The sequence below is a fragment of the Callorhinus ursinus genome, unplaced genomic scaffold, assembly GCF_003265705.2.
Source record: "Callorhinus ursinus isolate GAN/ISIS: 27379988/994484 unplaced genomic scaffold, GSC_fseal_2.0 scaffold11, whole genome shotgun sequence".
Lineage (NCBI taxonomy): Eukaryota > Metazoa > Chordata > Mammalia > Carnivora > Otariidae > Callorhinus > Callorhinus ursinus.
Genome location: NW_027397073.1, coordinates 16,696,540 through 16,715,946, shown reverse-complemented (window position 1 = coordinate 16,715,946; position 19,407 = coordinate 16,696,540). Strand labels below are relative to the sequence as shown.

The following is a 19,407-nucleotide window of genomic DNA, read 5'->3' as shown; positions in this document are numbered from 1 at the left end:
GTATTTGGATACTCAAACTAAGCCTTGTTCTCCACACACAGCCTTTTGACTGATTATAATTTGCACCTGCTCAACTTGCCTGTAGAGTAAACACGTCAGTCCTGAGGCTTCAGATCCATGCAACAGGTCATTTCCTCACTGTAAAATCTAAAACTCAACACCAAACTTTGTTCAGGTGTGTCCTTTTCAAGATGCTAGGTGCCCTTGGCATGAGTCAGCTGACTCATGAGTCAGCTTTTGATCCTACTTGGGGAGATTCAGATCTGGGACCAGGGAACTCACTCCGTGGATTGTGTTCTTGGGGCCCCTTAGTAGCCCCTGCCGCCTGAAACCCAGACCTTTTCCAGATTCTTCTAGTCAAACTACACATTCCAGAAACCCAGACTTCACTTTATTGAAGAGGAGAGGGCAGAGTTATGACTGCCATGAAAAATAAAGAATTTTAGATTTTAAGCTATGATTTTTGGCTTTCAACAAAGTGCAGTTGTTATCATCATTTTTAGAACTATAAACACAAGATAATTCTTGTGTTAGTGATCTTGGGGGGAATTTAAACGTGTTTCCTGTCTTGTGATTAGAGGTTGGGAACAAAAGCACCATTGATAAATGGATTCTTTGAAGACCTGTTACATGGAATTTTACCAACTCTTCTGGTAAAAAGAGAATTTTTAATTAGTGGAAGAGAGCGACTCTGTGCTTTGTGCTGGAGCTCTTTCCAGCTCATTCATTTCACAGAAGCTGTTCAGTGGCACCCTCCTTTCCCGTCTGCGTGATCACTGAATTACTGTGGATTCTTGGCATTCGGGAACTGAACAGTTTTCGCTGAGAGCCACTCTACAGCTCCGTCCACACACGGAAGGCTTTACGTTCTTGCGGAGGTGTACATTTGAGTCCCATTAGGGGTGAGGCCCGTGGGACTGTGAACGCAACTCGGCACATGATGTATCCCAGCCACCACCCACGGCTGACGACTCAGCCCACCACTCACCCCGCCTGGCCCCCCATCTCCTCTAATTGAGGGACCGATTTTCTAGGTGAAGTGATGGCAGGATGGTGAGCTCTACAAAGAACCCAGAATGCCAAGGCTCGACACTCTGTTGAGAAGTCAGAAACAAAGACTTCTCATGTTGGCACTGAAAGAAATAGATGCAGAGCTAGCACTTTTCAGACATGGGTGAAAACTGTACTTTGTGTGTGTGTGTGGGGGGGTGTGTGGGATTCAGTGTGATGTGTGGGAGTTGGCATGAGGCTTGACAGAAGCTTCCAGGTGCTCCTCCAGCAACAGCCTTTCCTTTGTGGAGCAGCTGGTTGTGGCTTCCTCCCTTGTATCGCCGTCTCCTCCTCCCTGCAGGCCGTCGGTCCTCTGGGCCCCGGTCTGTCCGCACTCGGCCGGCCTCCCTCTAGGCAGTGCTTTGGTGGTGGGCTGTAGCTCTTCACCCTCGTCTGGTGTCACTGCCCTTTGCCTACGTGCCCTTTCCCTCCCGAGTATTCTCCGTTTTCCTGTGACTCCTGTGCAAGATGGAGCAACCTGGTCACGATTTTGGCCTCATCAGCTGCGCTCCCAGGTCTCCGTTGTGCGCTCGGTTAGGCCACTGTCCCCACTGTCCCTCTGTTTGTATAACGTTATGTCTAGACTCAGGGACTGTACTGCACTCTAGAGTATTGGCTTCATTCACCTTTACAGCTATGAATTTGCATGCTGGTCTCCAGTAGTCCAGAGAAGTCTTGCCCTTAAAACATGGGATTACAGTAGCTCCCCCTTTTCGTTTCCAGGGAGCTGGATTCCACAGCTGGATTGAGTTACAGTTGGGCTAAGAGTAGGGGTCCCTTCCTCCCTCTCTCCCTTCCTTCTTTCAAGTCTTCCCACCTTTCACAAGATGGTGTTCAAACCCTCCTTCATTCTTGCCTTGAGTTGTAGTGCCCTTTAGAGCAGCACCATCCGTGCAAATGCCCCATATTCTGTCTCTGCATGTCCAACACGGTAGCCAGCCCCTAGGCATACGTACCTGTTGGGCACCTGAAACGTGGCTCATGTTACTAAGGAACTGACTTTTTTTTTTTTTTTAAGATTTTATTTATTTATTTGACAGAGAGAGAGAGACACAGCGAGAGAGGGAACACAAGCAGGGGGCGTGGGAGAGGGAGAAGCAGGCTTCCTGCAGAGCAGGGAGCCCGATGCGGGGCTTGATCCCAGGACCCTGGGACCATGACCTGAGCCAAAGGCAGACGCTTAACGACTGAGCCACGCAGGCGCCCCTAAGGAACTGACTTTTAATTGTAATGGATTTTACTTCAATTTAAATAGCCCTGTGTAGCTGGCAGTCACCATATTGGACGGTGCACCCATAGAGTTGAGAAAATAAGACTTACCTACAGGGAAAAAAGACTACAGTACTTATTACTCAAGTGCCAGACGGAGTGATCAGTCTGAAGCCAGGCTCGGAGGAAGGGGATGGGCCCCCCACACTCAGTGTGCGTTTCTGACCTCTGTGCCAAGCTCTGGTTTCTGAATGTTGACTGCCTCTTGGACATTGCTGCCTGCACGCTGGCAAGGTAACCTCAGATCAGGAAATCCACGTTCTCCTCTTGCCCTTCACCTCAGACTCACTCTTCTTCCTTTATTTTCTACCATCAGATAGCGCCAGCCCCCATTACACCCAAACTGGGATCTTGAGCGGTTGCCTTCTTCACCTTGCAAAACCAGCCTGTCGCCCAGCCATGCTGCCCCCCCCCCCCCAGCTCTGGAACCAGTCGCGTGTGCTCCATCCCCAGAGCCACTGCGCTCTCCGCCAGAACAGTGTAGCGGGCCGTTGTAATTCGTGTCCTTTCCTCTCTCTGGCCTCGACTCTCTCTGCTCCTGTCATCCAGTGAGCCTGTCCCTCATCTGCGGGATGTGTCTGCCCTGTAGCACACAGAGGATGAAGCCTGGGCAGTTCTTCCCTCCCGTCTCTCTGCACATTGATTTGCTCTCCATTTCGAGGTACCCTCATCTGCTGCTTTTGTCTGGAAGATTGTTCCTCCCTTTTTCTCAATCTTTAGGGCCTGCCTCACATGTCTGCTCATCTGAGGCTACAGATTTCTGGCCAATTTCCTTCTCCCCTCCTCTTACACGTACCTTCATTTCTTCCTCTGAATTCTTGTAGATTACCATTCACTGCTGCTATTAAGTTTATTGTGTCGTCTTGTAATTGTGTGTATGTTGTTCTCATGGGACACAAAGTAAAGTCCTATAGGCTTGAACTCTGTCTTATTGACTCCTTCTTCTGGTACTGTTTGCAGAGCAGAGTAAGCTCTTTGGGTTACCTGACAACATGGACGTTGAGCAGACCATAGAGGATGGATGGGTGCAGTGAGGAAAGGAATTGGGTCCCTGCGAAGAACACAGGGAGTAGGGATAAAGGTGGTTGTGTTGAGCCTTCATTGCTATGCTGAGGGGTTTTAATTAGATCCATTTCTCCATGGGGAAGACCCACTGTTGTAAGGGAGGAAGGACATTCTAGAAAGGTTAGACTACCGAGGTGGCAGTGAATTAGGATGAATAGAAGCTGCCGCACATCAGTAGCACCTACTCAAGGTGGGCACATAATAGATGCTCAGTAGCTTTTGGAAGAAGGAGCAACGAGGTGACGTTGGTTGGTGTTGGCTCACCACACGTGCCCTGCAGAGTTACCGGCATATAGCAGGCAGAGATCTACCATGAGGTGGTAGTCAAGATGTCAGTGAGGAGTGCCGTCATCGGAAGGCTTGCCTGGGCCTGGAGGACCCACTTCAAGATGGTTCGTTCACATGGCTGTTAGCGGGAGGCCTCAGTCCTCACTACCTGGACCCCTCGTAGGGCTTCTTGAATGTCCTCACAACATGGCAGCAGCCGGCTTTCCCCAGAGAGAGCGATCTGAGAGAGGAGGAAGCTTATAGTGTCTTTAATGACCTAATCTTCAACTTTTTCCATATTCTGTTTATTAGAAAGAAGTCACTGTGTCCAACCTCCAGTGAGAGGAAAATTAAGCTCTGCCTCTGGAAGAAGGAAGTTGTGGACATATTTTAAAACTGCAGAACATGGGGATGCCTGGGTGGCTCAGTCGGTTAAGCATCCGACTCGGTTTCAGCTCAGATCATGATCTCATGGGTCATGAGATCGAGCCCCTTGTCAGGCTCTGTGCTCAGCGGGGAGTCTGCTTGAAGGTTCTCTTCTGCTCCTTCTCCTGGTCTGTCTCTCTCAAATAAATAAATTAAAAAAACCACACAACATAACTTCTGAAAGTTAGTCACCTTGAGCATTAAAATTACGATTCTGCTCTGGAGGGCCGCCATCCTTTTACCTTTCCCCATTTGCTCCATTTGGCATAATGATGGCCATAATTTGGCAGAGGTTGAGAAATGTAGGTTGTGCACAGGAGTCCTGCGCTTCTACGGTTTTTCTCCACGACTATTATCCCTGGGACTCGGCACTTGCTGAGAACCTTCTGTGTTTCGGTCTCACCTCTTCTCTGCACTTTCTCTGCTTCGCACAGCCCACCTGTAAATAACATCTCGTTGTCGTAAGCCGCCTTAGTTAAATACTGGATTCTACTGGAGTCATAACCAGGGCCCTCAATGTCCTGCGTAGATTTTTTGAAAGTAATAACATGCCTCAGAAAGTCCAGTTGCTCAGCTTGTCGGGCATTACATCTGATAAAAGTAGTCACACACCTGATCACGTGTTTCTTTACAGGGTCACAATGGCTGCTTATCTGTATGTGCGCTTACTGTTGAGAGGAAACACAGATAAGTTTTTGCTGTATGTCTGAAACCTGTGTGTAAAAACGATTTTTACAGAGTAACATTCTCTTTCCTGCTCCCCTGCCCCATAACTTCGGAGGGAGGTGAAATTTCCTGTCACAGCTGCTTGTAAATAGTAAGTGCTCAATAAAGGCCCTTTCCTCCTTTCACCTCCCAGCTGTTGGCCTGGGTGTTACAGAAGAGTGTCCTTTTCACATCTCCCAGGTAGACAGCTCTGTACCTTTGTGACTTAGCTAAAAATACAACCTGTAGCTTTTTATTATGACAAAAGGTTTATTCACCTTCTTAGAAATACAGAAACCTAGATTCCTAAGCCTGTGATTTTAAATTTTTCTTTTGTTCCTTATGTATTTTTCCCGTGTTTCTACAAAAATTTAATTTCCAAAGAAAAATACGTAATGTTTCAAAAAGAAAAAAATGTAGACCAGAAAGTTACCCATTATGCAGAGGTAATCACTGCTACTATAATCCTTTTGTTGTCTTTTTCTGTGCCTATACATAATTGATAGATATTGAAAATTGAGACTGTATTATATATGAGCAAAGGCCAGCTGCTAAAGCAACCTTTGATTTACAGTGGGAAGAAACTACAAGTCTGTTTCCAGCTCACTGTCCTGGCAAGGTGGCTGGGTGGTGGAGGGGGCAAGATGAGGTGGAGATGTTCTGTCCCTCTACGCTCCCTTCACAGAGGTTTTCCCTTCTTGGCCTTCAGGATTTTCTCTGCTGAGCCGGGGGAAGAGAATGGAGGGAGGATGATGAGTAGGAGGGTCTTATGGGCCAGGTCTGGAAGATGCAGACATCATTTCAGTGCACATTCCACTGGCCAGAAGCTAGTCACATGACCACCTCACTGTGAGGAATGCTGGGAAATGTAGTCCAATTTGGAAGGGGTTATAGCTTATTCACCACCTTAATTATCTCTAACTCAATTGTGTATGGAACTTTTTTTTTTTTTATAAACCAAGTTGTTTACTTTGAACATGGTCTCCTCTCCATCTCAATCCTATGTGAAGCCCCCACCATCTCTTGCCAGATCTCTAATTATCTGTTTCTGTTCTTGTTCCCCTGTAGTCTGATCTTGCACAGCAACCAAGGTGGTCTTCTAAAAACTCACGTCAGATGTTATCAGTCCCCTGCTTAAAACTTTCCAGAGATGGTTGGAATAATGCCCACTTTCTATAGAGGCTGGCTGGCCTCTTGGGTCTCTGGCCCCACCGTACCACTCTGTTCTCGCCTCTCCCTGCAATGCCAGACCTGCTCCCCGAGGCCTTGGGACTTGCTGTCACCCCTGCATGAGTATCCCTACCCCCATCATCACCCTCTTGTCTCCTTTGGGTTTAGCTCAGGTGTCTCTTCTCCAGAGAGGCCTTTCCCCGACCACCAGTCATAAATATCCTCCCTCTCTCCCTCTGCCTAATTGCTTTTATTGAGGTGTCATCAAAGCACTTACACCATCAGAAATTCCTGTTTGCAATACATATTTATATTCTTTCCGCCTTCTAGATTGTAGGTTCCTTGAGGCAGGAACTCTGTCTTGTTCATCTCTCTACCCCCAGATAATGTGTCTGGCACATGGTCGGTACTTAGTAAGCACTTGTGGAACGAATGAAGGTCATTACAGGATCTCACACTTTTTACTTTATTTCTTTGAGAAAGTGTGCATGAGCATGAGCAGGGGAGGGGCAGAGGGAGAAGCGGACTCCCCACTAAGCAGGGAACCTGGCACAGGGCTCGATCCCAGAACCTGGGATTATGACCTGAGCTGAAGGCAGATGCCTCACCTACTGAGCCACCCAGGTGCTCCAGAATCTCACACATTTTTAATGACAGTGCTGTAGCTCATTGCACAGAATTGCCGTGAACACGTAACTGTCTACTTTTGAGGGACTTTTGCATTTTTTTTTCCCCGATTAAAAAAATGCTTTGGTGACTGTCCTTTTAGCTGTTCTTTGGTTTGCTTTGTGCACATATCTGTGCTTATTTTCTTAGGTTTGATTCCTACATGAGAATTTATTTAGTGGAAAGATATGTGTACAAAATTTTAAAGTATATGTTATATACTACCCTTTGTCCTCCAGGCCCCCAATTTGTGTCCCCATGTAGTTGAGAGCCTTGGTATACAGAGCACTTTGATGAACACCAGAAGCTGGGTGGGGCAGGGTGAGCGAGGGGCATTTTTTCTGTCTGTATTGCTGTATCCCTAGATCTTAGAACAAGCGCTCATGCTTACCAAATGAATAAATCCATTTCCATAAAAAAATTCTACTTGTTCCTTCAGTGAAGTGTTATTTTTATTCATTTATTCATATAAATGTTCCCTGACTTCAAAATGTGTGCTTTTGAAAAGTAGGTCTGCCCAGTGTAAGAACAAAGAACATTCACCCAATGTTAATATAAACCTCAGGGAACCGGTGTGAGCTGGGCTTATCTTAATCCTTAGAATCCAGACACAATGCAGTTGAGCCCCCTATCAAGTTGGTGGCAAGTCCAGGACACTGCCCAGGATTTTTGAGAATCCCAAGTGCTATGAGATAAAGAGACCATTTCTTACCAGCATTCTTATGTTTTGCTCTGTTACCAACTGTACATGGGTTTCCATCCTAGACAGTCCCTTGTTAATCTTCCCCAGCTTGGTGACCAGTGCCAGCCTGGGGTAGAAAGACTGCTACCTTTCCCCAATTGGTTATGCCTGGCAGACCAGATGATCCACCATCTCCTTTTGCCAGCACTCAGGTCTGGCCTGTAGACTTAGCACTTCTTTTAACGCTATCCACCATCCGTGGGTACCAACTGATACCCCCCCCCCCACACACACACAAGTGTGTTTGGGGAGAACTCTTGGTTGGAAGTCTTTGTCATGGGGTGGGGGGAGGGCCAGAGAGCTGGGATGGGGGGGGGAGCAGTGAGACAGGAAAGTACGCTCCTCTCCCGCTGTCCCCTGTCCTCATTTCTTCTGCAGGGTTCCTCGTTCCCTCTCAGGTGTGAGATCCCCTTCACCTGGCTGACAAGGATCTCGTTTTCACCCGTGATCCTCAGCTTCTGTGCAGTGTGTGCGCACCAGCGGGCCTTAAATTCTTCATATTGTACCATAAACTCTGCAAAGGTGCGGCCAGATTTTTATCCATGTGTAAAAACCTGCATCTGCCGCGGCATTCCTTCAGTTGAGCAGGTCATCAGAGAGGTCTAATGATGGGTGGCGGGGTGCAGTGTGCTGGAAGAGACAGAAGAGCTGTAGCCTAGGTAACGGCTGTGCTAACAAGGAATCCTTGATGCCCGGCCATGGAGGTGAGTGGAAGGGAGAAAGGTCAGGGCAGTCGGTTCCTAAGCTGGAAGTTTTGGGAAGCCCTTGGAGACACTGCTGGGCTGTAGCAAAGCCATGTTTTAGTTATCCCTCACTTGTCTTCATCCTTTCGTGAAGCCCAGCAAGCACATGAAATCCAAACTTGAATGCAGACCTCATTTGGAAAGGGATCCTCAGTACACGCAAGTTGAGAAACCTGTTGTGCCTCTGCTGTGTGTGCAGGTGGGCAGCCTTGCATCAGGGGTAGGTGGTTGGAGGCGGGGTAGGGAGGATGGATGGAAGAATCCTGGAAAGTAACGATCTCCAGCACGCTTCTGGTTGCACACAGGCACGCTCAGTGAGTGTACAGCTCGTTGACCAGGGCTCAGTGGCCTCCTGGCTCCGTGTTTAATTTCACCCTGCCTCCTTTGACATAATCATTTGGATTTTTTTTTCCTTCAGCAGGTCTTGACCAAACACATGGATAGATGGCTTTCACAGCCCTCCTCTCTTGCCCCTCGGTGCTCCTGTCACCAAGGGCTCCACCCCGAGCCCTTCCTCCTCCTCACCCTTCCTGGGTGTGTTCTTTCACACCGTGGCTGTAACCACCGACTACCACTCTACGCCGGTCACGCCCCGGTCTGACCCACACCAGATGTCTTTCCCATTTATCTAGTCTTTTTTTCTCCCCCGACCTGGTTGTTACATAGATACCTTGAATTCAACTTATTCCTGTCTTTCAGTTCATGTTAACACTTAAGTGACCCAAACCAGAAACTTGAGAGCAAGCCAGCTCCTCTAGCCTGAATGTCTTAGTCCTTAGCTACTGCTCTAACCTGTGCCTTTGGGCGTGAGGCCATCACGGGGTCCTGCACCTTGGCTCTGCCCACCCCCATAGGAGACCATGAGCATATTCATATCTATATTTTAAGACCTTGCTCAATGCCCAATTGTAATAGGAGCAGCTTAGAGAATGATGGAATGAATAAGTAAGCGGGTGGGTGGGTGGATGGATGGATGGATGGATGAATGAATGAGTGATTTCCGAGATGGTTTGAGATGATTTCCACTTAAGATTATGATCTTTATTTTTTTTTTCCTCCTCACTGCAACTGAGGAATAATTATTGTTTTTTGAAGATTTTATTTATTTATTTAACAGAGACACAGCAGGAGAGGGAACACAGTAGGGGGGAGTGGGGAGGGGGGAGAAGCAGGCCTCCCGTGGAGCAGGGAGCCCGATGCGGAGCTCCGTCCCAGGAGCCTGGGACCATGACCTGAGTTGAAGGCAGATGCTTAACGACTGAGCCGCCCAGGCGTCCCCTGAGGAATTATTTTTGCTTGTTTTGTACCAACATGATGAAACTGTAATTTTGAGAAAATACTGTACTACGTGAAATTTTTTTCTGTCTCAGGCCATGTGCACAAATGTACAAACTTGCACAAGTAATTATTTATTAAAGTGAAAAATCAAGGAATTATTTATTAAATAAGTTCTTTATTAAAGTTAAAGATCTATGTGGTTTCAAACGTATACTTGTGTTCTTGGTATATAACTGGGAAATCTTTCACTGGTCCAAATCGATCTGCTTGATGTAGTTTGAATTAAACTTGTGCTTAATTAACCTGGATGCTCTAAATTTTTATTTAAAAGATTTTATTTATTTATTTGAGAGAGCAAGGGAGAGAGCATGGAGGAGGGGAGGGCAGAGGGACAAACAGACTTCCCTGCTGAGTGTGGAGCCGGACTCGGGGCTTGATCCCAGGACCCTGAGATCATGACCTGAGCTGAAATCAAGAGTCGGACACTTCAGCCAAGTCACCCAGGTGCCCCAAGATGTTTTGAATTTCTAGGGCCGTAAGATTCTGAGCTGGAATGTTGCCTTTTGAACTTCAGTGTGAGGAAGAATCGCCTATGCTAAGTTGATTGGTTCTGTGTCCCCAGTACTGGTCTAAACAGAAATCGTTAACCTTTGCATATTGGGTAAGACAGTGACCCATTGAAGGTCCATTTCTTAAACTTTTTTTTTCTTTCTCCTTCAACAGGGAGAGTCACGTATTCTCAGAGTGAAGGTGGTTTCTGGAATTGATCTCGCCAAAAAGGACATCTTTGGAGCCAGGTATGTTTGTTTTGGTTTTTTGGAGGCTTCTGACAAGTTAGGCAAGCACTTTCCAAACTGAGGCATGTGTCAGTGTCGCTTGGAGGCCTCCTTAAGACAAGATTACCGGGCCCCCCTCCTGAGTTGCTGATGGAGCAATGGAGGAGGTGGTGCTGAGGCCATCGGGCCAGGGACCTCGTTTTGTGCAGGGGTCTTGCCTTCCATCTGGCTTGATTTGATGAGGAGACTGGATTCCGATGTGTTGTTTTTTTTTTTTCTCTAGAAAAATACAGTTTGGGAATGTGTGTTTATTTTAATACATTCCTTTTTTTAAAAAAAGTCTCTAATTTAGGGAGACATGAAAGCACTTATTTTGTTCCTACCAGAACTGGGTATTCTCTGGTATGTATAATCTGAATTGAGAGATTTGGTGATGTGAGTGAATTTGGTGATTTCTGTGCCTTTTCTGGAAATACCAGCAGCCTGGTCTTTCTGCGTCCTTATTAGCTTTTTTATTTTAAGTATTGTGCCTGATACTCCTACATCTTGAAATCAGCCCTTTTATTCCTGTTGGCTCTGCTGGGTGTCGCAATAAGTTACTGGACCAGTAGCACAATGAGGTTAGAGCCACCGAGAACTGGGATTTGGACCAGATTTGGGAGAACAAAGACCGTTTTGAACTTTAGACATGGAGACATTAGAGGTGTCCCAGTCCACTTGCCTGTCCTATCGTTGACAGAACTTTATCCGGGAAGGTTACTGCTTTCCCAGGGCATGCATGTCAGTGGTGCTGGAACAGGCCCCCGGTGCCCCGCTCGGTTCACGCTTGGTACTTTGTAGGATTGAGCCATGAGGGTTGCGGTGGCTGCTGGGGACAGTTGGGTGTTGCTGGAGTGCTCTCATTAGAACATTCATTTCATCCTGTCGGCCCCCTGCTGTTGCCCGCAGTCACCCTCTGGCTTCAGGGCCTCAGGGTGATGTTGGACGCTCTGTAACGGGCCCTTGCTCTGTCCAGCTAACCTCACCTTCATGCTCTCCCAGCAGAAGCCCTTTTCTGCCCCGGGTAGGCACACCTCTTGATTTTCTGTCCTATATCTTCATGGACATTTTTAGCTTTTCCCGTCCCAATAAGTTACTACAATAGCACCTGGAGAAATTATGAAAAATACATAAATAAAGTTGATGCAAGAAAAATCCGTGAGATCTTGTTAAAAGTTCCCCATACTTGGGGCACCTGGGTGGTATAGGGGGTTAAGTGTCTTGACTCTTGATTTTGGCTCAGATGGTGATCTCAGGGTCCTGAGATGGAGCTCTGCGTTGGGCTCTGCGCTCAGCGTGGAGTCTGCTTGCTACTCTCTCTCCCTCTCCCTTCTGCACGCACCCCCCCCCAAAACAAATGAATCTTAAAAAAAAAAAAAATTCTCCATTCTTATGTGTGCCTCAGCTGACTAACTGAGGGTCAGCTGTCCGAGCCGTCCTGGGAACTGCACGCATGCGCCTCCGTCAGGAGTTGCTGGTGGCGTGGGAGGGAAGCACATCTCACCTGCAGGTTCCTTCTCCTTTCTTGTGCCCCTGTGAATGCGCTAATATTTCACTTGTCTGTCTCCTACTAGATTAGCATTTACAGGGGATTGAGACCTCTCTCTTCTGTTGCTTATACAGAGCACCGTGAGCCAGCCTGGGCAGATTGTTTTTAATTGAAACATTTGCATGCTGACCAGTAAATTGTGCTCTTATGTCCAGAATGCCTATTGCTCTCACTCTTTTCCATGAATTTTATAGTTTTGAAGGAAGAGGTTGGATTTGGAAAATTTCTGCGGTTTTTATTTTGATTGCTTTTGCTTTGTTTTACCAAAGCCCTCATGAAACAATGAAATGGACTCATATTGTATTGCTCAGCCTGTTAAGATCTGAGGTTAAAATTGGTAGTGGGATTAGGCTTCAAATCTTAGAAGAGGCAGACAAATCCGAGCCTTGAATTTTTACCTTTTACATGAAAAGAGGCAGCATGATTTCTTAGCAGCAGGGTAAGAGGAATTACAGATAATACCTCAAGGTGTTCGTTGGAAAGATAGTGTATGACTTAATGGACCAAGTGCTGGAAGATGAGCAGAAAGTCTGGATCCTACTTCTGTCCATTTTATTTGAGAGAGAGTGTGAGTGTGAGAGAGCGCACGAGCAGGGGGAGCTGCAAGAGGGAGAGGGAGAAGCAGACTCCCCGCTGAGCAGGGAGCCCGCCGCGGGGCTCGATCCCAGGACCCCGAGATCATGACCTGAGCCGAAGGCAGACGCTTAACTAACTGAGCCACCCAGGCGCCCCTGTCCTTCATTTTCTTAGTTTAATAAACACAAAACACACCGTCCTCCCTTCCTGCCTTCCTCCTCTGCTCTCCATGCCTCGCTCAGGTGTCCACTTTCTTTGAAGTGCCATAGTTCTTTTAGGACCCATTTGCCAATGAGTGAGCTAAAACGGAAGGATTAGGTGGCAGTGTGCAGGTCACGCCACTTTGGCATTTCACTGTAGAATGGCCCCGTTTATCACCTTCTTCTTATTTTGCCCATGACCTGCATTCTCCTCCACATTACCTTGAGCAAATCCTCTCTAGCTCTGTGTGTCCCAGCAGCTCGTATAGAACAGGGATCACTGTTGCCTCGTAACTGGTGTGCGGGAGTCTGGGGAGAGCCCCCTGGTCACTCTGCTCACCTGGCAGTTCTCCCGTGTTTGGAGGCAGAAGTCATGAGGGTGGATTTGTGGTGTGTGTCCCCTGCTCTCTGCTGGGGTGAGACCCTTACTATCGGTGTCCTTCTGACCCCCAGTAAGCTTCCCTGTCACCTACAGCCTGTCACTGAACCCCCTCCATCTGTGTTTCCCATTCTCCCTTCCCAGGGAGGGAGCTGGATAGGAACGAGAACCCCTGTTGTGGAAAGGATAATGGACGGAGAAAGGCTAGCGTTGGCAAGCAGCGGCGTCAGAAACTCCTAAGTGGTAGAAACCGTATAGGTTTGGGTGTTTTGAAAAGACAGGGTTTATTCCTTTTTTAGAATAGTTTGTTTGTTTTTAAGGGAGGGAAGGAGAGAGAGGAGAGGTCGGGCAGAGGGAGAGGGAGGGAGAGAATCCCAAGCATACTCTGCGCTGAGCACGGAGCCTGATGCGGGGCTCGATCTCATGACTCTGAGATCACGACCTGAGCTGAAATCAAGAGTCGGGTGCTTAACTGACTGAGCCACCCAGGCGCCTCAATACAGGATTTACCTCTCTGGGGCTCTCTCTGCTTTGTCTCCAAGGGAGGCTGCCTGGCCGCTGGTGGTTGGGGCACCGTGGGTTGCGGGGAGAGGGGCAGGATGTGCTGGTCGGCGGTGTCATGAGCACTCCATCTCTCCCAAGTGAGAGGCTGTCTAAGGGTCCACTTCAGAGGACTGGCTTTTGTGGGACCCTGGTCTCGGGCCTGCCTCTCCACCAGGACAGCTGACCCACCCTAGAGAGGCCTGTACCTGAAATGCCCTTCTTTTCCGCATTCTTTGTCCCAAACCTGCGCCAAGAATACAAGATCGTTTTCCAGCTTCCTTCCAGCAGAGCCTAACTTTGTTAAAAGAGCCTTTGTTTAAAGAAGATTTGGTAATTGAGCTCTTGCTCTCTCTGAATGCCTGAGTGTTTGGTCTGTGTGGAAATGGCACCAGCAGAGAAAGCTTTTCTTTTGGGCCACACCTTCGGGTTAAAGAAGGGCGACCATATAATCTGTCAACTAAACAGGGACACTTTTGTTTGCAACAAATGCTATGTCAAATGTGGGAGGTGAGGACGTAGGATGTATATGGAGACCGGTCACCCCAGGTAAAAGACCACCCCACTTGATGAACTATGGCGCGGGGGGGGGATGCTATTTGATTTTTTTTTTCCCCTAAAGCTGAGGAAAAGAAAATCTTAACTCTTAAAACAAAAGCATACCACCTGTAAAATGCCAATATGACACTCAAAAGGAAGTAAAACCATGTTGAAAACGTGGCATACGTGGGGTACCTGCTTCCATTTTGGAAATGGGTCCGTTGTCTTTGTGAGGTAAAGTGTGATGTGGGGGAATCAAGGAGGCCCCTTTCCCCAGAAAGTCCTCTTGCCCCCTCTTCACAGTCCCAATCTCCTGTTGAGGTGTAGGATTTGAGTCCACTGGTAACAGGCTCTGGCCACTCTCTCTGGTCTGGTCTGCCCCCCCCCCCCCAGCACCACTCCTTTTGTCCAGACTGATCAGGTTGGGCTGCTCTTTCTAACGGTAGGTTACTGCTCTACCTGAGTGACAAACATTGAGCCCCTGGGCGGGCCATTGGGACTAGATGACGGTCAGGGTCTCTCTAGAAGCTGAAATGTGATCGCTGCATACTTTTTTTTAAAAAGCAGACTTAAAGAACTGCCCATTGTATTTGAGCTGACCCATGTCCTTAGAATTGTAAGTGAATATCATGAAGTAAATCGATTTTGAATAGATTTTGCCAAGTAAGATCTTAGTTTGTGGTTTTGTTTTGTTTTGTTTTTTTTAAACTTAGAATACCTTTCAGTTTCAAACTGTATTCTTTAGGTAAACCTCTATCTCAGGACCTCTAACTTTTTGTCATAGGCTTAAGTAGTAACTGAATAGGGTCCTTTTTTTTTTTTTTTAAGATTTTATTTATTTATTCATGAGAGAGAGGGGGGCAGAGGGAGAAGCAGGCTCCCAAGGAGCAGGGAGCCTGATGCGGGACTCGATCCCAGGACCCTGGGATCATGACCTGAGCTGAAGGCAGACGCTTAACCATCTGAGCCACCCAGGCGCCCAACAGGGTCCTTTTAATACAAGTTTTAGCTCTACCTTCCCGCCTTTTCCGCCTGAATCGTGATCGGTCATTTGCGGTTTTTTTGCGGTTACTTAGAATCATCTGAGACCATAAAGCTGCTCCTTAAAATTGAGCAAGAGTGGCTAAGACAACTAGAATTTCATGCTTTCATACAGAAGATTTCAGGACTCTCATTTCACACTTGCTTCTGTGGATTTTGTGTGTGGAACTATTAGCATTAAGTTACACCTGTTTGGTTGCTGACCTTTTTTTTTTTTTTGGGACAAGCGGTGATTTGAAATGCAGAGCACACACACACATCGAGGGCATCGGAGGGATGTGGCAAGAAATCCTCGTGTGGGCTGGTGACCGGGAGTTAGTGCCCCAGCGAGATGGCCCCACGGCCCCGCCTCGCCTCCATCCCATTATCTAGATTGCAGTTGTTAACATTTTTCTGCATTGGCTTCGTTATCTTTTTTTTCTTTTCTTACTGCAGTATTCCACAGTGAATTATAGACATCATGACACCCAGCCCCTAAGTACTTCAGCCTGCATCTCGATAAGACGGCGTATTCCTTTATAACCACAATACAGTTTTCACGAAGTTAACAATAATTGCCTCATGAACTCTCACCTGGTCCATTACCTGACTCCCCTGAACCGTGCCTATGATGCCTTTTATAACTGGGCCGTTTAGAGCAGAATTCAGTTGAGAATCATGTATTGCATTTACTTTTGGTGGTTCTCTTAAACTCCTGTTAATCTAGAATCATCCCCCGCCCCCTTTCCCCCTTTAAATGACCTGGAATGGTCATTCAGTTGTTACTTGCTGTATCATTTATTGTGCTCTTTCTCCTCCTGGGTTTCCTGTCTGGTAGAAGTTGCATCTAAAGGCTTGATCAGTGGCACCTGGGTGGCTCATTTAAGCGTCCCAACTCTTGTTTCTGCTCAGGTCATGATCTCAAGGTCGTACGATTGAGCCCCTGCATCGGGTTCTGCGCTCAGCGCTGAGTCTACTTGAGAGCCTCTCTCCCTCGCCCTGTATCCCTCCCGCGTATGCACGTTCTCTCTGTCCCTCTCTAAAATAAATAAATCTTATAAAAAAAAAAAAAGACTTGATCAAATTCAGTTTCAACATTGGGGACAGGAATGGGGATGCTGTTTGCTCAGGTGGAACATAATGTCTGGGTGTCCTGCAACCAACGGTGCTAAAACAAGATGGATCCCAGCTTTAATGTGGGGATGGTCTGTTCCATCCACGGTCCTGACTTTTCCCCCAGGTGACCAGTAGGAAATGGGTGAGGCAATATTTTGGCCACACACTGTACACAAGTAAATTTTAGCTATTAACTCACTTTGTCTCCAAATAGGATTTTTTTTTTTTGCCATTTTTTGAAAACCTTGCATAGCATAAGTTTACCCAATTGGGAAACCTTGAGGCTATACATGCCTTGAGAGTCCCCTTGATGTAAGCCCTTCTAGGATGTCATTAGGCCAGAGTTTGCAAACTGTCGGTCCCTGTGGACTAGACTGAGCTCACAGGTGTGCGTATTTGGCCCATGGAAAACTAAAACAAAGAAAAATCCTGAGCCAACACTTGGGAGATTTCATATTAAAAATCCATTATTTCCAGGCTTCTGGAAAATCTTGGCAATCTAGACACCCAAGGTCACGGAGTTGGAGGTGTCTCCTGGATGCATTCGTTAGGTGGGGCCATGACCTCTTGGCCGCCAAGAAACCCACGTCTCCCGTCCTATTCTGTGCAGCCAACCTCCTCTGCTGACATAGCCCTGAGCCCCATAACCCTGAGCCCCTGGAGGGACAGACTGTGTTTGGTTTTGACCCCTGTACAGGGGGTCTTTAACCTAGAGAGTGGAGTCTCCCCCCACCCACAGTACCTGGACCTCCTTAGGTGGGTGCGGAGCACCTTACGCTCAGCTGAGATGGTGTTTGTGACATGCAGGCGCTTGCAAGTCAGCCTCCCCTCTGCCAGGCCTCAGCTATCTGGGGCATTGCTGCAGAATCACAACATCACTAACGGCCTCCGGGCTGAAAAGTATTTGTCTTAAAATTCCTGCCCCTAAGAGCTCATACAGTTACTCATGTGAGCGCCCCAGAGAACCGCACTGTCAGACGATTTATTCTAGCTGTGCCTGCCCCCACCCCTCCCCACCCCCGGTAGGACTTTCAAGGGTCTGTTGTCCTCCTCCCGAACGGAAACCTCTTACTCTGTAAAAAAGCACACCACCCTATCTGTGTCCGTGTTTCCTTCCTGGTCTTTGAATGCACGAGTCTATGCCACGTCCTTAGAAATCTGTCCATCATGGCTTTGCACACCGCTCAGGCCACGTGGCTTCCCAGAGGGAAACAACTAGAAGTGGCAGATGGGGTCAGTGTGTAGGGCCAGCGTGTTTCTATTCTGCATCAGGCCCCCGGGCTTGCTGTAGTACCGTTAGTGTCCTCACGCTACTTAGAATGCTCTCGAGTCACTGAAAAAGCTCTGCTGTGCCGGGTCCATCTGATAATCTGTAAAACTAGCTATGTGAACTGGCCTTTGAGTCATCCCAGTTTTGGTAATGAAGGCGTGAACGAGACAGGCCACACTTAAATGCCATTCTCTGATGTTAAGGTGAATCCCTCATTCAGAATCTTCGGCTTGGCCGTCACTCTCTTTTTTTATAAATTTATTTATTTATTTTTTAAAAGATTTTATTTATTTGACAGAGAGAAAGTGAGCGAGGGAACACAAGCAGGGGGAGCGGGAGAGGGAGAAGCAGGCTTCCTGCGGGGCAGGGAGCCCGATGCGGGGCTCGATCCCAGGACCCTGGGATCATGACCTGAGCCGAAGGCAGATGCCCAACGACTGAGCCAGCCAGGCGCCCTTGGCCTCCACTCTTGATGCATGAACATGTGGGCATCATCAGAGAAGCCTCTGCTCGGCCACGTGGTCCGACAGAGAGTGGAGGGGGTAATGGGAGGACGTCTTGCCCTCATTGTGTTCAGAGTCTATCTAGAACAATGTTCTCTGGTCACTGAGTCTGTAAGGCAGAGAATTGGATGGGTCTCAGGAAGAAGAGGGGCACCGGCATCGTAGATGCGCAATAAATTTTGGTCATCGGGTCAGAGTGGGGGCCCGAGCGAATGGAAAGATTAAAGCTACTTGAGCCATGGGCACTATTTTAATCATGTAATGTAATTACAGAGGGCACCTCTGGGCATTGGTGGAGAGTGGATGTCTGTGGACATGGGGGGTGGGCTCCCCCTCCCGGCTGCCCCCCCTTCCTCTCCCTCATTCCTCAGCTGCGGGTCTTTGCCTGGAGGCCGCCCCCCCGTCCTCCCCCACTCCCCGGCCCACATCCCAGTACCTTCAGTCTTGCTTTATCCCAAAGCATTCTGTACTTGTCTCACCATCTTCCTTTTTGGGGGGAGGTTGGGAAAGAGTGTAAGAAGCTCAAGTATAAGCAAGGAGGTGTGCCAACTGGAGAAGAGTCAGAAACGAAAGCATTTCTAAATGTGTAAGACAATGAAGACAATATTTATCTTACAAAAGTTGAACTTAACAACCAAGCCTGCAGAAGAAACACAGCCAGAAGACACCGTGTGGAGGGAGGTCCAGCGTTGGGACGGCCGGGGGTCTCCGCTTCCATCCCCTCACCAGAGGAGGAGGGGGAGGTTTCTCAGTTAGTGGTTCCCCTGTTGTTAGGGGGTGAAGGTGGCTCGCCAGCCCATTCTCAGTGGCCAGGCCTCTGAGAGGCCTTGGGAATACTGCTGTCTGGGACCACGATGCATCAGCGTTGACAGACATGCTCTTATTGAAGGTGAAAATATCCTGGTATTATACCTAAAAGTTACCCTTTTAAAAAGGGGTACATATCTCTGGAATTCCAAGATGTTAGATTTCTCAGATACAAATCTATGTTACAGTATTTCATCTTCTAAGAAACATTGTCATTAGATTCCATACAATTACTTCTACTTTAGGGTTTATATTTGGGGGAGGGACCTGGAAGATAAAATTTTAAGATGGCTTATAAGTGTAAGTGAGCTGGCAGGTTCTTAAGTGGGAAATAGAGCCTCCTCTGAGTGCTGTCAGTGGTTATCCAAATTGGGGGCCCGCACACTTTTTTTCTTCGAAGGGCCAGATAGTAGATCTTGGGCTCAGCAGGACTTAGGGTCTCCAAGAAAGCTCAGAAGCAGCCAGGACAGAATCCAGTGGGTGCGTCTGTGTGCCGGTGGCCCACGGGCCCTAAGCTGCCAGCCCCTGAGAGTATTCTCTACTGATTCTCTACAACGTACATATTTAGAACTGGGAGTGCCAGTGTTATTTGGTCATGATTTTCAGATTAAACTGTTACTTGGTTAGTCAACGACAGGAATTGTTGGTTAGTCAATGACAGACAGGAATTGAGCCAGTATTGACTTTTTGGGCGTGGAGGAATGGGGTTTC

At 47.7% G+C, this 19,407-nt stretch overlaps 1 protein-coding gene across 7 annotated transcripts in view; it reads left to right on the top strand.

Annotated features, from left to right (window-relative positions):
• NEDD4L (NEDD4 like E3 ubiquitin protein ligase) overlaps positions 1 to 19,407 on the top strand; it is a 328,121-nt gene that overhangs the window by 96,926 nt on the left and 211,788 nt on the right. For all 7 annotated transcript variants that reach the window (XM_025886468.2, XM_073898119.1, XM_025886469.2 and 4 more), the window contains exon 2: positions 10,105 to 10,178. In XM_025886468.2, coding sequence (XP_025742253.1) covers positions 10,105 to 10,178 — 74 coding nt within the window. The remainder of the gene's footprint in view (positions 1 to 10,104; positions 10,179 to 19,407) is intronic.